Source organism: Anolis sagrei, chromosome 2, assembly GCF_037176765.1.
Source record: "Anolis sagrei isolate rAnoSag1 chromosome 2, rAnoSag1.mat, whole genome shotgun sequence".
Taxonomy (NCBI): domain Eukaryota; kingdom Metazoa; phylum Chordata; class Lepidosauria; order Squamata; family Dactyloidae; genus Anolis; species Anolis sagrei.
Window position 1 is genome coordinate 18,645,409 of NC_090022.1, and position 13,831 is coordinate 18,659,239.

Sequence of the window (13,831 nt, forward strand, 5' to 3'; positions counted from 1 at the left end):
GCCTTCTGCAGCTGGCAGATGGTAATTTTGTCAGTGCCGATTGTGTTTAAGTGCAGGCCAAGGTCTTTAGGCACTGCACCCAGTGTGCCGATCACCACTGGGAGAACCTTTACTTGCTTGTGCCAGAGTCTTTGCAGTTCGATCTTTAAATCCTCATACTGTGTCAGCTTTTCCAGTTTCTCTTCAATCCTGCTGTCACCTGGGATTGCAACATTGACAATCCATACTTTGTTTTTTAACACAATCATGAAGTCAGATGTATTGTGCTCCAAAACTCTGTCTATCTGAATTTGGAAGTCCCAGAGAAGTTTGACGTGTTCATTTTCTGTAACTTTTTCCAGCTTGTGATCCCACCAGTTCTTTGTCGCAGGCAGATGGTAGTTGTGGCACAGTTTCCAATGAATCATCATAGCAACGGTGTTATGCCTCTGCTTGTAGTCTGTCTGTGTGATCTTCTTGCAGCAGCTGAGGATGTGATCTACTCTATTATTGTTATTGTTATTATTATTATTACATTTATTTTATTCTATTATTATTACATTTATTATTTACTCTATTACTTTTATTATTACATTTATTATTTTACTCTAATATTACTGTTATTACATTTCCATTATTTTACTCTATTCTTATTATTTTTATTACATTTATTATTTTACTCAATTATTATTAGAAGGATACGTAAGCACATTTACATTGAAGAAGGTTAATCGGAGTTGGACAGTTTTATCTGAAATTACAGTTTTATGGTATTCAAAAACATTTAACCTACTGATGCCTCAATTGATGTAATTTTATCAGTATCTATTTTTATTTTTGAAATTTACCAGTAGCTGCTGCATTTCCCACACCAGTTCATACTCGAGTCAATATGTTTTCCCAGGTTTTTTGTGGTAAAATTAAGTACCTCGGCTTATATTTGGGTCGACTTATACTTGAGTATATACGGTATATTTCGAAAGAGGGAATGAATGGTGTGTCTAAAAGTTTCCCCTTCTTCTATTTCAGGTGCTCCACCGCAGGAATGCATCATCTTTCCCTCTTCCCCGTCAGCCGCTTCCCGCACTGGGCCAAACCATGGCCCGCTACCTGCGTTCTCTGGAGCCCCTGGTGAGCCTTGAGGAGCTGGAGCAGACGCAGGAACTGGTGACGGAGTTCGAGGCCCCGGGCGGAGAAGGGGAGAGGCTGCAGGCCCGGCTGGAGCGCAGGGCGGCACGCATGGAGAACTGGGTGAGGCAGCGGCTCTGGGGAAGCTGCAAAGAGGAAGATAACAAGGAGAAATAAGCCACGTATTCCATCCTCAGACTTGTGAGGGTCATGCCTGTTCAGTGCATTGTCATGGAACTGTGTCTTGGAGACAGTGCTACTACAAAACAAGTTGCTAATAATAATAATAATAATAATAATAATAATAATCTTTATTGATGTCCTGCCACAATTTCCCAAAAGGGATTCAGAGTGGCTTACAAGGCACTACAAGCATAGTATATTGTGAAGGTTGGTAAATGTGAATAAGCAGAAGCTTTACCATAGTATTTAAACCAAGATATACCCCGCAGTATAATAAAATGTCACTCAGGCTTGGGAAACAAGTAACAGTATTTTTACTTTAGTTCAAAGGTTCGAACAGGGTAACAATATATACATCAGTCTCTTTGCATTCAGGCAGAGATCAGAGGAATAAAATAGTCCTTTTAACTAGTCTTTAAAATAAGCGTCATTTCATAAAATGATCAGTCTTCAAGATAGTTGACAGCCAACACTATCTCTTCACTGTCCAAAGTGGGAAAATAGCAACACCTGCACGAGGCCATAGCTACACCTCTTCGGTCCTGCTGCCTGACATCAGCAGGGTACCTCCATGGCCCCACAGCCTCTCAGTGAGTGTACTTCAGTGGCCTAACTGCCTGCTGCTGGCCATAGTAACACCTGTATGGGCCATAGCAACACCTCTTTGGCCCTGCTGCCTTACAACTCCTGGGCAAGGCACCTCCATGGCCCCACAGCCTTGGGGTGAGAGTACTTCAGCGGCCTAGCTGCCTGGACATAGCAACACCTACTGTGTCTTAATTGTATTGCGTTAAGACCAGAATGAAGTCCAAAGAAAATAGCGCACAAATCTGAAACAATTATAAATTGTAAGTGAGAAGAGCGACATATAAATGTAATAAATAAATAAATAAATAAAATGGCAAAATGACAGTTAGAACTGTTGGTCTCAGCAGCTAGCCAGAGGCAGCAGCCAGTCAGAACTCTTGGCTCCTGGCACACTCAAACAATCGGCTGCTGATACATGCCTCTCCAGTTAACCCACCTTATCGTGGCGTTCTTTTTCAAATCTTCATAATAATAATCATCATCATCTTTATTGATATCCTGCCACCATTTCCCAAAAGGGACTCAGAGTGGCTTACAATGCACTAAAAGAATAGTATATAGCATAAACGGTACACAAGTATTAAAAAAAATCACAAAAAAAATGATAAAAACAACCACTATCAACACCTAAAATGAAAATACAGTTTAAAACAGAGGCCATCTGTAGTTAAAACTAGCTGCCTTCAATTCACAACTAAAGGGCCAAAGTGTCAGCCTCATATGGGCCCATTTCAGCCTACTCAAGACCAAAAGCCTGCTTAAAAATCCATGTTTTTAGGCTGGATCGGAAGGAGTCGAGAGTGGGGGCTAACCCTGACTCTGGAATACTCGGAGGGTATTTTAGAGCCAGGGAGCCACTACAGAGAAGGCCCTCTCTCTCTATCCCCACCAACCGCGCTTGAGACAGTAGTGGGACCGAGAAAAGGGCCTCCCCTGCTGACCTCAAAGCCTGCACTGGTTCATACAGATGCAGTCTCAAAGATAGGTTGGACCCAAAGCATATAGGGCTTTGTAGATAATAACCTGAACCTTGAATTAAGCCCAGAAAATTGTCAGAAGCCATTGAAGTAGGGGTATAATATGTTCCCTATAGCTAGCTCCAGTTTGTAATCTGGCAGCCGACCTTTGTACTAACTTCAAAGTACTAACTTTGAACTAATGGTTTCTGAACCATCTTCAAAGGCAGCCCACATAGAGTGCATTGCATAGTCCATTGTGAATGTAACTAAACCATGGAGCACCAAGTTAGGCTTTTCAAGGTACGGTTGCAGCTGGTACTCAAGTTTTAATTGTGTGAAGGCCCTCCCAGCCACCACCGACACCTGAGCTTCAAGCATCAACGATGAGTCCAGAAGGACACCCAGACTGCGGACCCATGCCTTCAACGGGGAGTGTAACCCTATCAAGCACAGGTCGCCACTCTATACCCTGATCGGCCTCTTGACTGACCAGGAGGACCTCTGCCTTGTCCCGATTAAGTCTCCCTAGTCAGTATAGTTTATGACTAGAGAAGCAGGGAATCGCAGTTCAAGGCTGCATGAGTCCCATGAGGAGGAGAAAAGTGGAGGTTGATAGGCCACTTGTACATCTTCAGCCTTGTTTTGAAAGGACATCACATTGAGGAGGGAGCAAGCTTGTGTTGTGCTGCCTCCAAGACTAGGACAGGAATAATGGGTCCTCCTGATAGTCTTAACTCTCTTTATTTTGTCCCAGATCACGGATTGGTGGGTCCAGTCGGCCTATCTGGAAAGCCGCCTGCCCCTGGCTGTCCATTCGAGTCCAGCGGTTGTGCTCCCAAAGCAGGATTTCAATGACTGGAGAGGACAGCTGAGGTAAGGAGCAAAGCAGGAGGGTAAGATGCATGGGGCGGGTTTGTGGAAACCATTGGCATGGATCCAGAGAGAGAATTAGGGACTTGGGAAAGTGCTGGCAGAGAACATGTTCTGGTCCAATGATTCTCCATTGTTCCCAGACTAAGGAAAATGTTTCCTATTTCCCCTCCTGGATCAAGATGCACAAGCTATTGGATATCTTAAGTTTTATTTCCACCATAGCATCCTCTTTCCAGTGAGCTCTTTGCCCTTCCAAGGTTTTGTCTTAGGTGCATCTATACCAGTGGCTCTCAACCTGTGGGTCCCCAAGAGTTTTGGCCTGCAACTCTCAGAAATCCCAGTCAGTTTACCGGCTGGTGGGATTTCTGGGAGTTGAAAGACAAAACATCTGGGGACCCACAGTTGAGAACCACTGATCTATACTCTATACCTGGGGTCCCCAGATGTTTTTGGCCTTCAACTCCCAGAAATCCTAACAGCTGGTCAACTGGCTGGGATTTCTGAGAGTTGTAGGCCAAAAACATCTGGGGACCCCAGGTTGAGAACCACTGCTCTAGAGATAATAATGATAATAATAATAATAATAATAATAATAATAATAATATACTTTATATTCTGCTTTATCTCCTCGGAGAGTCTCAGAGCAGATTACAGGTTACATATATAAGGCAATTTGCTCACTGGAGGGAAGGATACTAGAGACAAAGTTGAAGTACTGTGGCCACATCATGAGGAGACAGCAAAACCTAGAGAAGACAATTATGCTGGGGAAAGTGGAAGGTAAAAGGAAGAGGGGCCGACCAAGGGCGAGATGGATGGATGGCATCCTTGAAGTGACTGGACTGACCTTGAAGGAGCTGGGGGTGGTGACGGCCGACAGGGAGCTCTGGCGTGGGCTGGTCCATGAGGTCACGAAGAGTCGGAGATGACTGAACAAATGAACAACAACAATATAAGGCAAACATTTAATCCCTATTTACTCTGTGAACAATGACATACAATACACAGACTAATGTAAAGGCCTTCCCTTTTCCATCTCCAGCATCTGGAGGCAGTGCTCAACTTTGGCCATAGGGAGGTGCTCTTGTTACATTTTTCCATGCTGAGGAGCCTGTTGGTCATAGACCTTCTCCTATTGTTGCCGATATGTCTGCATAGGGCGCCCTTTTACCTCCCCACCAAGGCAGTACCTATTGATCTACGTGCATTTTATGCTTTCAGACTGCTATGCAGAAGCTAGGGCTGACAGCAGGAGCTCACCCCCAATCGCGGCTTCGAACTGCTAATCCTCTGGTCAGCAGATTTCCTGCAGCTAGCACTTTTAACACCACGTTTAATGCAGTTTGACACCACGTTTACGGCCATGACTCAGTGCCATGGAATCATAGGAGCTCTAGTTTTACATGGTCTTTATTCTTTGGAAGCTTTTAAACAGGGGCTGGATGGCCACCTGTCAGGGGTGATTTGAATGCAATATTCCTGCTTCTTGGCAGGGGGTTGGACTGGATGGCCCTTGAGGTCTCTTCCAACTCTTTGATTCTATGATTTATTTATTTATTTATTTGCAGTATTGTATACCGCCCTTCTGAACCCCGAAGGGGACTCAGGGTGGTTCACTGTGTTGGCCATCAATAAAAACCACTATAAACATCAAAATTGATCCTCTCTTGATAAAACATTAAACATTATTAAACACAGCACATATCTAACAAAGACATAGCCATTGTCCATAAACAGTCCTGCACTTTCAACTTTCACTTTCACTTTAAATATTCCTATGATGGGTCGAATGCTTGGTCTTGAGCCTCGTCTGTCAGAGTACTGGAGTCTCCCCATGCTATAACTTCCATGACTCCACAGTATTGTGCCATGACAATTAAAGGGATGTCAAACTGCATTAATTCTACACAACAGGTGCACTTTTAATCCTTACCTGCATCTGCCCAGCCACCCAAATGAGTAACGTTGTGTTCAGAGTAGCTTATGCAAACTCACAACTAGCTAAGCATGATGTACAAAAGGAGGATAATTATAGTTCACTTGGATGCCAGGTGACATCAGGATCCGTGTGGAGAGCAAACCTGTTCCTGGCAGCAGATCAAAGTGGACTAAGTGACCCAACCAGTACCCATAACTAGCTCTCTTGTGGGAAAGAACCTTCATCGGGGGTATAGCTCAGCGGTAGAGCATTTGACTGCAGATCAAGAGGTCCCTGGTTCAAGTCCGGGTGCCCCCTCTTTTTATTGTTTTGGCAGGATTTAAATGTAGTAAATAAATAAAAATAAAAATAAATTCTCCCAGTAATGGAACTCATATTTAGAAACAGTATAGATTATAATCTTGGTTTTTAAATATATATAATGTATTTGGAAACAATCAAATTTAGGTTTGTTTTTAGGCACTTTGTGCTATCTGTAAGCTGTCCCGAGTCCCTTTGGGGAGATGGTGGCGGGATATGAGAATAAAATTATTATTATTATTATTATTATTATTATTATTATTATTATTATTGGGTTGTTGTAGGTCTTTTCGGGCTATATGGCCATGTTCTAGAGACATTCTGTCCTGATGTTTCGCCTGCATCTATGGCAAGCATCCTCAGAGGTAGTGAGGTCTGTCGGAACTAGGAAAATGGGTTTATATATCTGTGGAATGATATTATATTATTATATAATATATTATTATTATTATTATTATTATTATTATTATTATTTGAAACACAACAAGATGAGTCCACAGCAGATACTATGCTGACTGTAGAATTGCATCACACGTCGGACACTTCCCAAGTGTCTAGGACTGTGTGATTTATCGGTGAATAATGCGTGCAGATCCCAGTAAGGTGGCCTTCTGCAGTTGGCAGATGGTAATTTTGTCAGCGCCGATTGTGTTTAAGTGCAGGCCAAGGTCTTTAGGCACTGCACCCAGTGTGCCGATCACCACTGGGACCACCTTTACTAGCTTGTGCCAGAGTCTTTGCAGTTCCATCTTTAAATCCTCATATCATGTCAGCTTTTCCAGTTGTTTCTCTGCAATCCTGCTGTCACCTAGGATTGTGACATCGACGATCCATACTTTGTTTTTTAACACAAAACAACAACAATAATAATTAATATTATTAATAATTATTATTTATTGTTATTTATTATTAATATTATTATCATTTAGGTAAAGGTAAATGTTTTCCCATGAGATTAAGTCCAGTCATGTCAGACTCTGGGGCTAGGTGCTCATCTCAGTTTCTAAGAGCCGGCATTGTCCATAGACACCTCCAAGGTCATGTGGCCAGCATGATTGCATGGTGCACCACTCTATCTATCTATCTATCTATCTATCTATCTATCTAAATGTGGATTCAATTTCCAAGTTTTAAGTTACTCACAGTCACCACTACCAAGAAAATGGAAATGTGTATGGGCATTTTTTGGTTCTCCAGTACGATTCTATGTGCTAAACATTGACCTCCGTGCTAACGTCTCTAGAGGAAGCAACAAGAGGAAATTTGGAAGTGGATCAATTTCCCCACCTTCCACAGTGTAGCAGAGGGACTCCTCTCATCAAGAATGTTGTTTCAGGCATCCATAAGGGGTCTTAGAATATATCCCCCATGTGTAAGGAGGTCTTGTTGTATACAATGACCTTAAAAACAGCACTGCATCATATTAAAAGCTGAGTGCAGTCAGTTTTTAGAGGAGCAGGTGAAGTTACAAAGCAACGGGAACAAGGGCTGATACAAAGTTCTAGACATGAGTGATTTTCAGTTGCTGTTGTGTACCTTTAAGGTGTTTCCATCTTCTGAAGGCAACTAAGGCAAACCAATCTCATGGTTTTCTTGGCAGGGTTTGTTCAGATTTGTTTTTCTTCCTGAGACTGAGTGGGTTTCACAGTGATGAAAATTTGAGAATCAGGAAAAGTATTTGGGAAGGAGTGGGATTCTTATTTGGAGGGGACCCAGTCGATTTTGCCTCCCCCAAGCTATGTTATCTGCTGGGGTTTGGTTCTAGGACACACACGCGCACACATATGAATACGGAATTCTGTGATGCTCAAGTCCAATTATATAAACTGACATAATAAAATAGTATTCCTTATATAAAATGGGGAAATAAAAGTTTGCTCTGGGGGGAAAGAAATTGGAATATTTTGAAGGCATGGATGGTTGAATCCGTAGCTATAGAATACCACCTTTACACTTCACTGTTCTCTCCTGCCAGCTCTGCCTACTGTTGCCAATAAAATTTGTATTTGCTCCGGAAAATACGGCTTTTCTCTTCCCTTCTTCCCTACTGACAGGAATGGAGATACTCTGCCATGCCAATTTGCAGAGGTCTGTTGTTTAAGATGGCACCATAGAAGCCAACACTAGTGGTAGCACTTTCAGTAGTGTCAGTCAACTTATAGTGGAAACCACAGACAACCCCTGAATGGTGTTTGAAGGTGCCTCATAAGCCCTCGTCCTGCATCATAATCCATCAATGGTGTAGAAGACACATGGTTTGTACCTGCTAGGCTTGGTACAAATGTCGGGTAGGCTGTCCCTTGCCAGAAGAAGTTGTTATAGAAAGGCTTCCTTGTAGGTATAATGTTGGAAAGCCGTGCCTCACTAACATAATGAATGGGAACTATGTGGCAAAACCAGTACCCATAATTTTATTTTAGGTTATAGTAGCTTATGTGCTGGGGGTATAGCTCAGCGGTAGAGCATTTGACTGCAGATCAAGAGGTCCCTGGTTCAACTCCGGGTGCCCCCTCTTTTTGGAGGAATTGAGTTGGATGTCTAGTCCTGTTTTTTCTTGAAACTCAAGTTGAGTAATTAATCTTCAGAAGAAAAATGATACCAGATTTTCACTCCATTTGAAATGTATCAATTGTTCTTAACTTATACAATCACCTATCCATATTGGCTAAATGTAAGGATTCAGCCAATGGGAAAACTCTGGGTCAAAAAAGAGCATATATTTTACTCAAGACAACACTTCTCTCGAAATCTCTAGGTCAGTGGTTCTCAACCTGGGGTCCCCAGATGTTTTTGGCCTTCAACTCCCAGAAACCCTAGCAGCTGGTAAACTGACTGGGATTTCTGGGAGTTGTAGGCCAAAAACATCTGGGGACCCCAGGTTGAGAACCACTGCTCTAGGTCCTCAGGGATGAGGGATGAGGGATCTTAGTGTTGTGTTAGAGGAGCTAAAATGCCTAGAAAAATATTCTATCTAGGAATCTCTAAGGCCCCTTTCAAGATAAAGGTTTCCCCTTGACATTAAGTCTAGTCATGTCTGACTCTGGGGGGTAGCGCTTATCTCCATGTCTAAGCCAAAGAGCCAGCGTTGTCCATAGACATCTCCTAAGTCATGTGGCCAGCATGACTGCATGGAGCGCTGTTACCTTCCTGCGGAAGCGGTACCTATCAATCTACTCACATTTGCATGCTTTCAAACTGCTACATTGGCAGAAGCTGGGGCTAACAGCAGGAGCTCACTCCGCTCTCTGGATTTGAACTGCCAACCTTTCAATCAGCAAGTTCAGCAGCTCAATGGTTTAACCTGCTGCGCCACCAGGAGCATTATATGATGGATTATATGAGTCTCCACTGCCATATAATCTAGGATAAGTAGATAATCTGGTATATAAGAACTGTGTCGAAGGGGCCTCAGTCCTCCAATGCTACTTTGTGGTCAGCTTAGTTTATTTATTTATTTACCATATTTATATACTGCCCCTCTTAACCTGGAGGTGACTCGAGGCGGTTTACAGTTGGCAGTCAATTCCGCCAAACATAAATAAAGTTAAAAACTTTATATATAATATAAACCATATAAAAGCAATAAAATAATAAAAAAAACCATAAAAACATGCATTGACTATAGAGCCATGCTAAAGGAGCTAGACATTCCTACAGAGAGCTTATTATTAAAATAATCAAATCTGCAGAAGTTAAACTCACAAATGTAGGCTTGTTTTTGCTATAGGTATAATACCAGAGAGCACTGAGTTGAACAAAGCATTCGGTGTCCCCTCTCTAGGATTTCTCAGGAACACATCTTGTGTCCTTCAGAAGGTGGTGGAGATTTCTCCATATCTTGCCTGTTTCTGCTTTTTGTCCCTTGTGTTGTACAATTACTCCAGAACCTGTTGCATTGCCTCAATTTGTAAGTTGGAAAAGTTGTTGTACAAAATATTCCCTGTAGTTGTCATGCTGGAAAGTTATTACTCATAAATACATGGCAAGAAGTATGTTGCAAAACCAGTACCCATAACTAGGCTTGAGATGATGCATGAACCTGTGCCGGGGGTATAGCTCAGCGGTAGAGCATTTGACTGCAGATCAAGAGGTCCCTGGTTCAACTCCGGGTGCCCCCTCTTTTCCTTCCCCAAAAGGGCTTTGTTTGGCCTCGCCAGCCTAAAAGCAGAAGGCTCGTGGAGCTCTCTTTTGGAAGATTGTTTTGCTTCACAATTGTGAAAGCTCTCTCCCTGACACATGGTCACTGTTCTCACAGAAGGTATATAACTGCAACAAACAATTTAAACCTTCAAGGTTAAATCCCCGATTCAACTAAAAAACTGAAAAACATTCCCACATGTTGTAACTACCAAAATAGAGCTCTGATTAAACTGACGATGCAGTGAAAATGATATGAGATTGCTGTAATGTGGTTATGACCGGCGACTTCTTTCACAATTTTTGCATCTGTATTTTAAACCGTTGTGTAAGCTAGGGACCCTTTTACACTGCCTTGTTATAGTGTTACTGGTAGTACTCAACTTCAGCTGCCATGGTTCCATCCAATGCAATGCTGGGATATGTAGTCTAGGGAGGTCTTTTTGTTTACAGGTTTAACTTTTGTAGATGGACTACACTATGTTACATGATTTTTGTTCCTGGGTTGTAAATGTTATTTCCTAACTGGTTCTATCATAAAAACATGGGGAAAGTTTACTAAACTGCAAAAGCTTTGATTTTAGGAACATCCTGCAGCATATTTTGCTATATATTTTCAATGAATATCTCATAGAGCAGTGTTTCTCAACCTGGGGGTCAGGACCCCTGGGGGGATTGTGAGGGGGTTTCACAGGAATCGCCATAGACCAACAGAAAATAAATATTTCTGATGATCTTAGGGGCCTCTTTGACAGAGAAGGCTGAGGAGCTCTCTGCCTGTCCTCTTTCTCTTTGGAAACAGAAGGCGGATCCTCCCACCAAAAGCCCTCCTCCTGCTGTGATTGGCCGACCTCTCAGCCAAGGGGAGGGCTGTTTCTGGGAGTCCAAGTGGGGAGGGGAGAGCAGGCATGCTTGGCACATGACTGCGTGGTGTGCATGTGAGGGTGAGGGACAGTGTGCGAGGTTGGAGGGAGGCTCACTCCAGCAGGGGTTCTGTGTGGGAAGTCTGGCCCGGTTCTATCAGTGGTGGGTTTCAGAATGCTCTTTGATTGTAGGTGACTATAAATTGTAGGTGACTCCCAAATGGCAAGGTCTATTTTCCCCAGACTCTACCAGTGTTCACATTTGGGTATATTGAGGATTCATACCAAGTTTTGGTCCATCATTATTTGAGTCCACAGTGCTCTCTGCATGTATGTGAACTACAATCCCAAAACTCAACGTCAATGCCCACTAAACTCTTTCAGTATTTTCCGTTGGTCATGGGAGTTTTGTGCCAAGTTTGGTTCAATTCCATGGTGTAGGGAAATCTGGTGGAGTTCAGAAGGCTGTTTGATTGTAGGTGAACTATAAATCCCAGAAAGTACAACTCCCAAATGTCAAATCTATTTTCCCCAAACTCCACCAGTATTCACATTTGGCCACATTGAATATTCGTGCCAAGTTTGGTCCAGATCCATCATTGTTTGAGTCCACAGTGCTCTCTGGAGGTAGGTGAACTACAACTCCAAAACTCAATGTCAGTGCCAATCAAACCCTTCCAGTATTTTCTGTTGGTCCTGGGAGTTCTGTGTGCCAAGTTTGGTTCAATTCCATCATTGGTGGTGTTCAGAACGCTCTTTGATTGTAAGTTAACTATAAATCCCAGCAACTACAACTTCCAAATGACAAAATCAACTCCTCCCAACTCCACCAGCATTCAAATTTGGTCATATTGGGTATTTGTGCCAAATTTGGTCCAGTGAATGAAAATACATATCAGATATTTACGTTACGATTCATAACAGTAGCAAAATTACAGTTATGAAGTAGCAATGAAAATAATGTTATGGTTGGGGGTCATTACAACATGAGGACCTGTATTAAGGGGTCTTGGCATGAGGAAGGTTGAGAAACACTGTCACGGAGCATAGTTTGTGGCAGCCACAAAACAAAGTTTCTGGAGTATAACAATCACTTTAACAGTAAGTATTATACAGTTAAACAGGAAATAACATTTTCAAACCAGGGATAGAAACATTTTCAAATGTTGTTACATAGTGTTATTTGTGGATATGATTACTATGTTATCTCTAAAAATATCTGTATCTTCCAGTGCAACAGTGTAAAAAAAATATAAAATTGTAAGAGGTTGGGATGCAACCCCCATCAGCCCAAGACGTGGACAGGCTGCAACTCTCATCACGTCCTGATTTGGACAGCTGTAACTCCCATCACCCCCAGAGATCTGGGGGTGATGGTAGGGTTTAATTCCCCTCAACCATAGATGTTAGGGTGAAATTCCCATTAGCCCTAGATCTGGGTGGATGAAAGTTGGGGGAAAGTTCTTAATTGGTCAGATGTGTTAGGTTTTTTGTTGTGATGCAATCCCCGTCACCCCCAAGGTGTATAGTAAAGAGATAAAGGAGATGCAAAGCGATAAGTAGATGAGGCATCTGATCAGTTATTGTATTTATATACCGCCTTTCTCACCCCTCTAACTAATAACTACATATAACTATGACTTAAAATAATTAAAACCATTAAACATAAGACATAAACAAATTTAAATATTCAGACAAAGCATTAAAATCATCCTATGAGGGTTGAATGAAAAGTAATGCCTCCACCTTCATAACTCCTCAACAGATGGCAGTACTGGTATGCAACAGGTACTGGCTTGTTCAGTAGGCTCTCCTCTACAGTTCCATTTTGGTGGGAAGCCTTAGCATTGAACAGTTGTGTTGTTAAAGTGCGAAGTATTGAACCCTGTGCAGACGGTTGCTCAATGTGATTTAAGCAAGGTGCCGTCATTGAATTGTTGACAGCAGAAAGTGTCACCCTAAAGGAGATTCATCAGAGATTGCAAGCTCTTTATAGTGATTGTGTTGATGTGAGTACTGTGCATTGTTGGGCGAGTAAGTTTAAAGATGTTGAGGTGGAAACATCTGACTTGCGTGACAAACAAAGAGTTGGACATCTAGTGACAGCAACCACCAAGGTTCACAAGCAAAAGGTTGACAGATTGATTCAGGACGATCATATCACTCAGAGAGAAATTTCAAGCATAATTGGCATTTCACAAGAACGTGTGGGTCACATTATTGTTCTGCTTGGCTATCGAAAGATCTGTGCACGATGGGTACCCAGGATGCTGACACCTGATATGAAAGCGCACAGACTTCTTCCATGACATCTTCAGAAAACTTGGTCATCGTTGGCAGAAATGTATCCAATTGTCTGGTGATTATGTGAAAAAGTTAATAGTGGTTGTTAAAGAGCACATTCTATGGATTATTTCTGCATTTGATTTATTAAAATATTTCCACTCAAACCCAAGTAACGAAGGTGGAGGCATTACTTTTCATTCAACCTCATAGTATCAATATTAAAATCACATAATCCGAAAACTGGAAAAGAAAGTTAGGAAGAGAGGAGCATCTTCGGTCATGGATGAGATTCACATTGCTATCTGGATAAAAGTGGACTACAAGTCCCTTCATTCTCTGTCTATTCCTCCCAAACCTTGCCAGTATTTTAACTTGGTCATTATGGGTATCTGCCAATTTTGGTCCAGATCCATGGGATTCACGCAGCTGTTCAGATGTGAGTGGACTACAACTTCCATCCCTCTGTGATTGTTCCCCAAACCCTGCCAGTATTTAAAGTTGGTAATGATGGGTATGTGTACCAAGTTTGGTCTAAATCCATCGTTGGTTGGATTCACACAGCACTCTGGGTGTGGGTGGATTACAACTCCCATCAT

The 13,831-nt window shown here is 42.2% G+C and overlaps 1 protein-coding gene and 3 non-coding genes across 4 annotated transcripts in view; all 4 read left to right on the forward strand.

Moving 5' to 3' along the window:
* The window catches only part of LOC132765249 (carnitine O-acetyltransferase-like), a 57,074-nt gene that overhangs the window by 4,661 nt on the left and 38,582 nt on the right, over positions 1 to 13,831 (forward strand). Inside the window, exons 2-3 of the mRNA XM_067465290.1 lie at positions 1,009 to 1,230; positions 3,592 to 3,710. Of these exons, the coding sequence (XP_067321391.1) occupies positions 1,009 to 1,230; positions 3,592 to 3,710 (341 nt within the window). The remainder of the gene's footprint in view (positions 1 to 1,008; positions 1,231 to 3,591; positions 3,711 to 13,831) is intronic.
* On the forward strand, positions 5,875 to 5,946 carry TRNAC-GCA (transfer RNA cysteine (anticodon GCA)). Its single transcript has one exon. It is a non-coding gene; the product is annotated as a tRNA-Cys (tRNA).
* TRNAC-GCA (transfer RNA cysteine (anticodon GCA)) lies at positions 8,390 to 8,461 on the forward strand. The gene has a single exon. It is a non-coding gene; the product is annotated as a tRNA-Cys (tRNA).
* On the forward strand, positions 9,996 to 10,067 carry TRNAC-GCA (transfer RNA cysteine (anticodon GCA)). Its single transcript has one exon. It is a non-coding gene; the product is annotated as a tRNA-Cys (tRNA).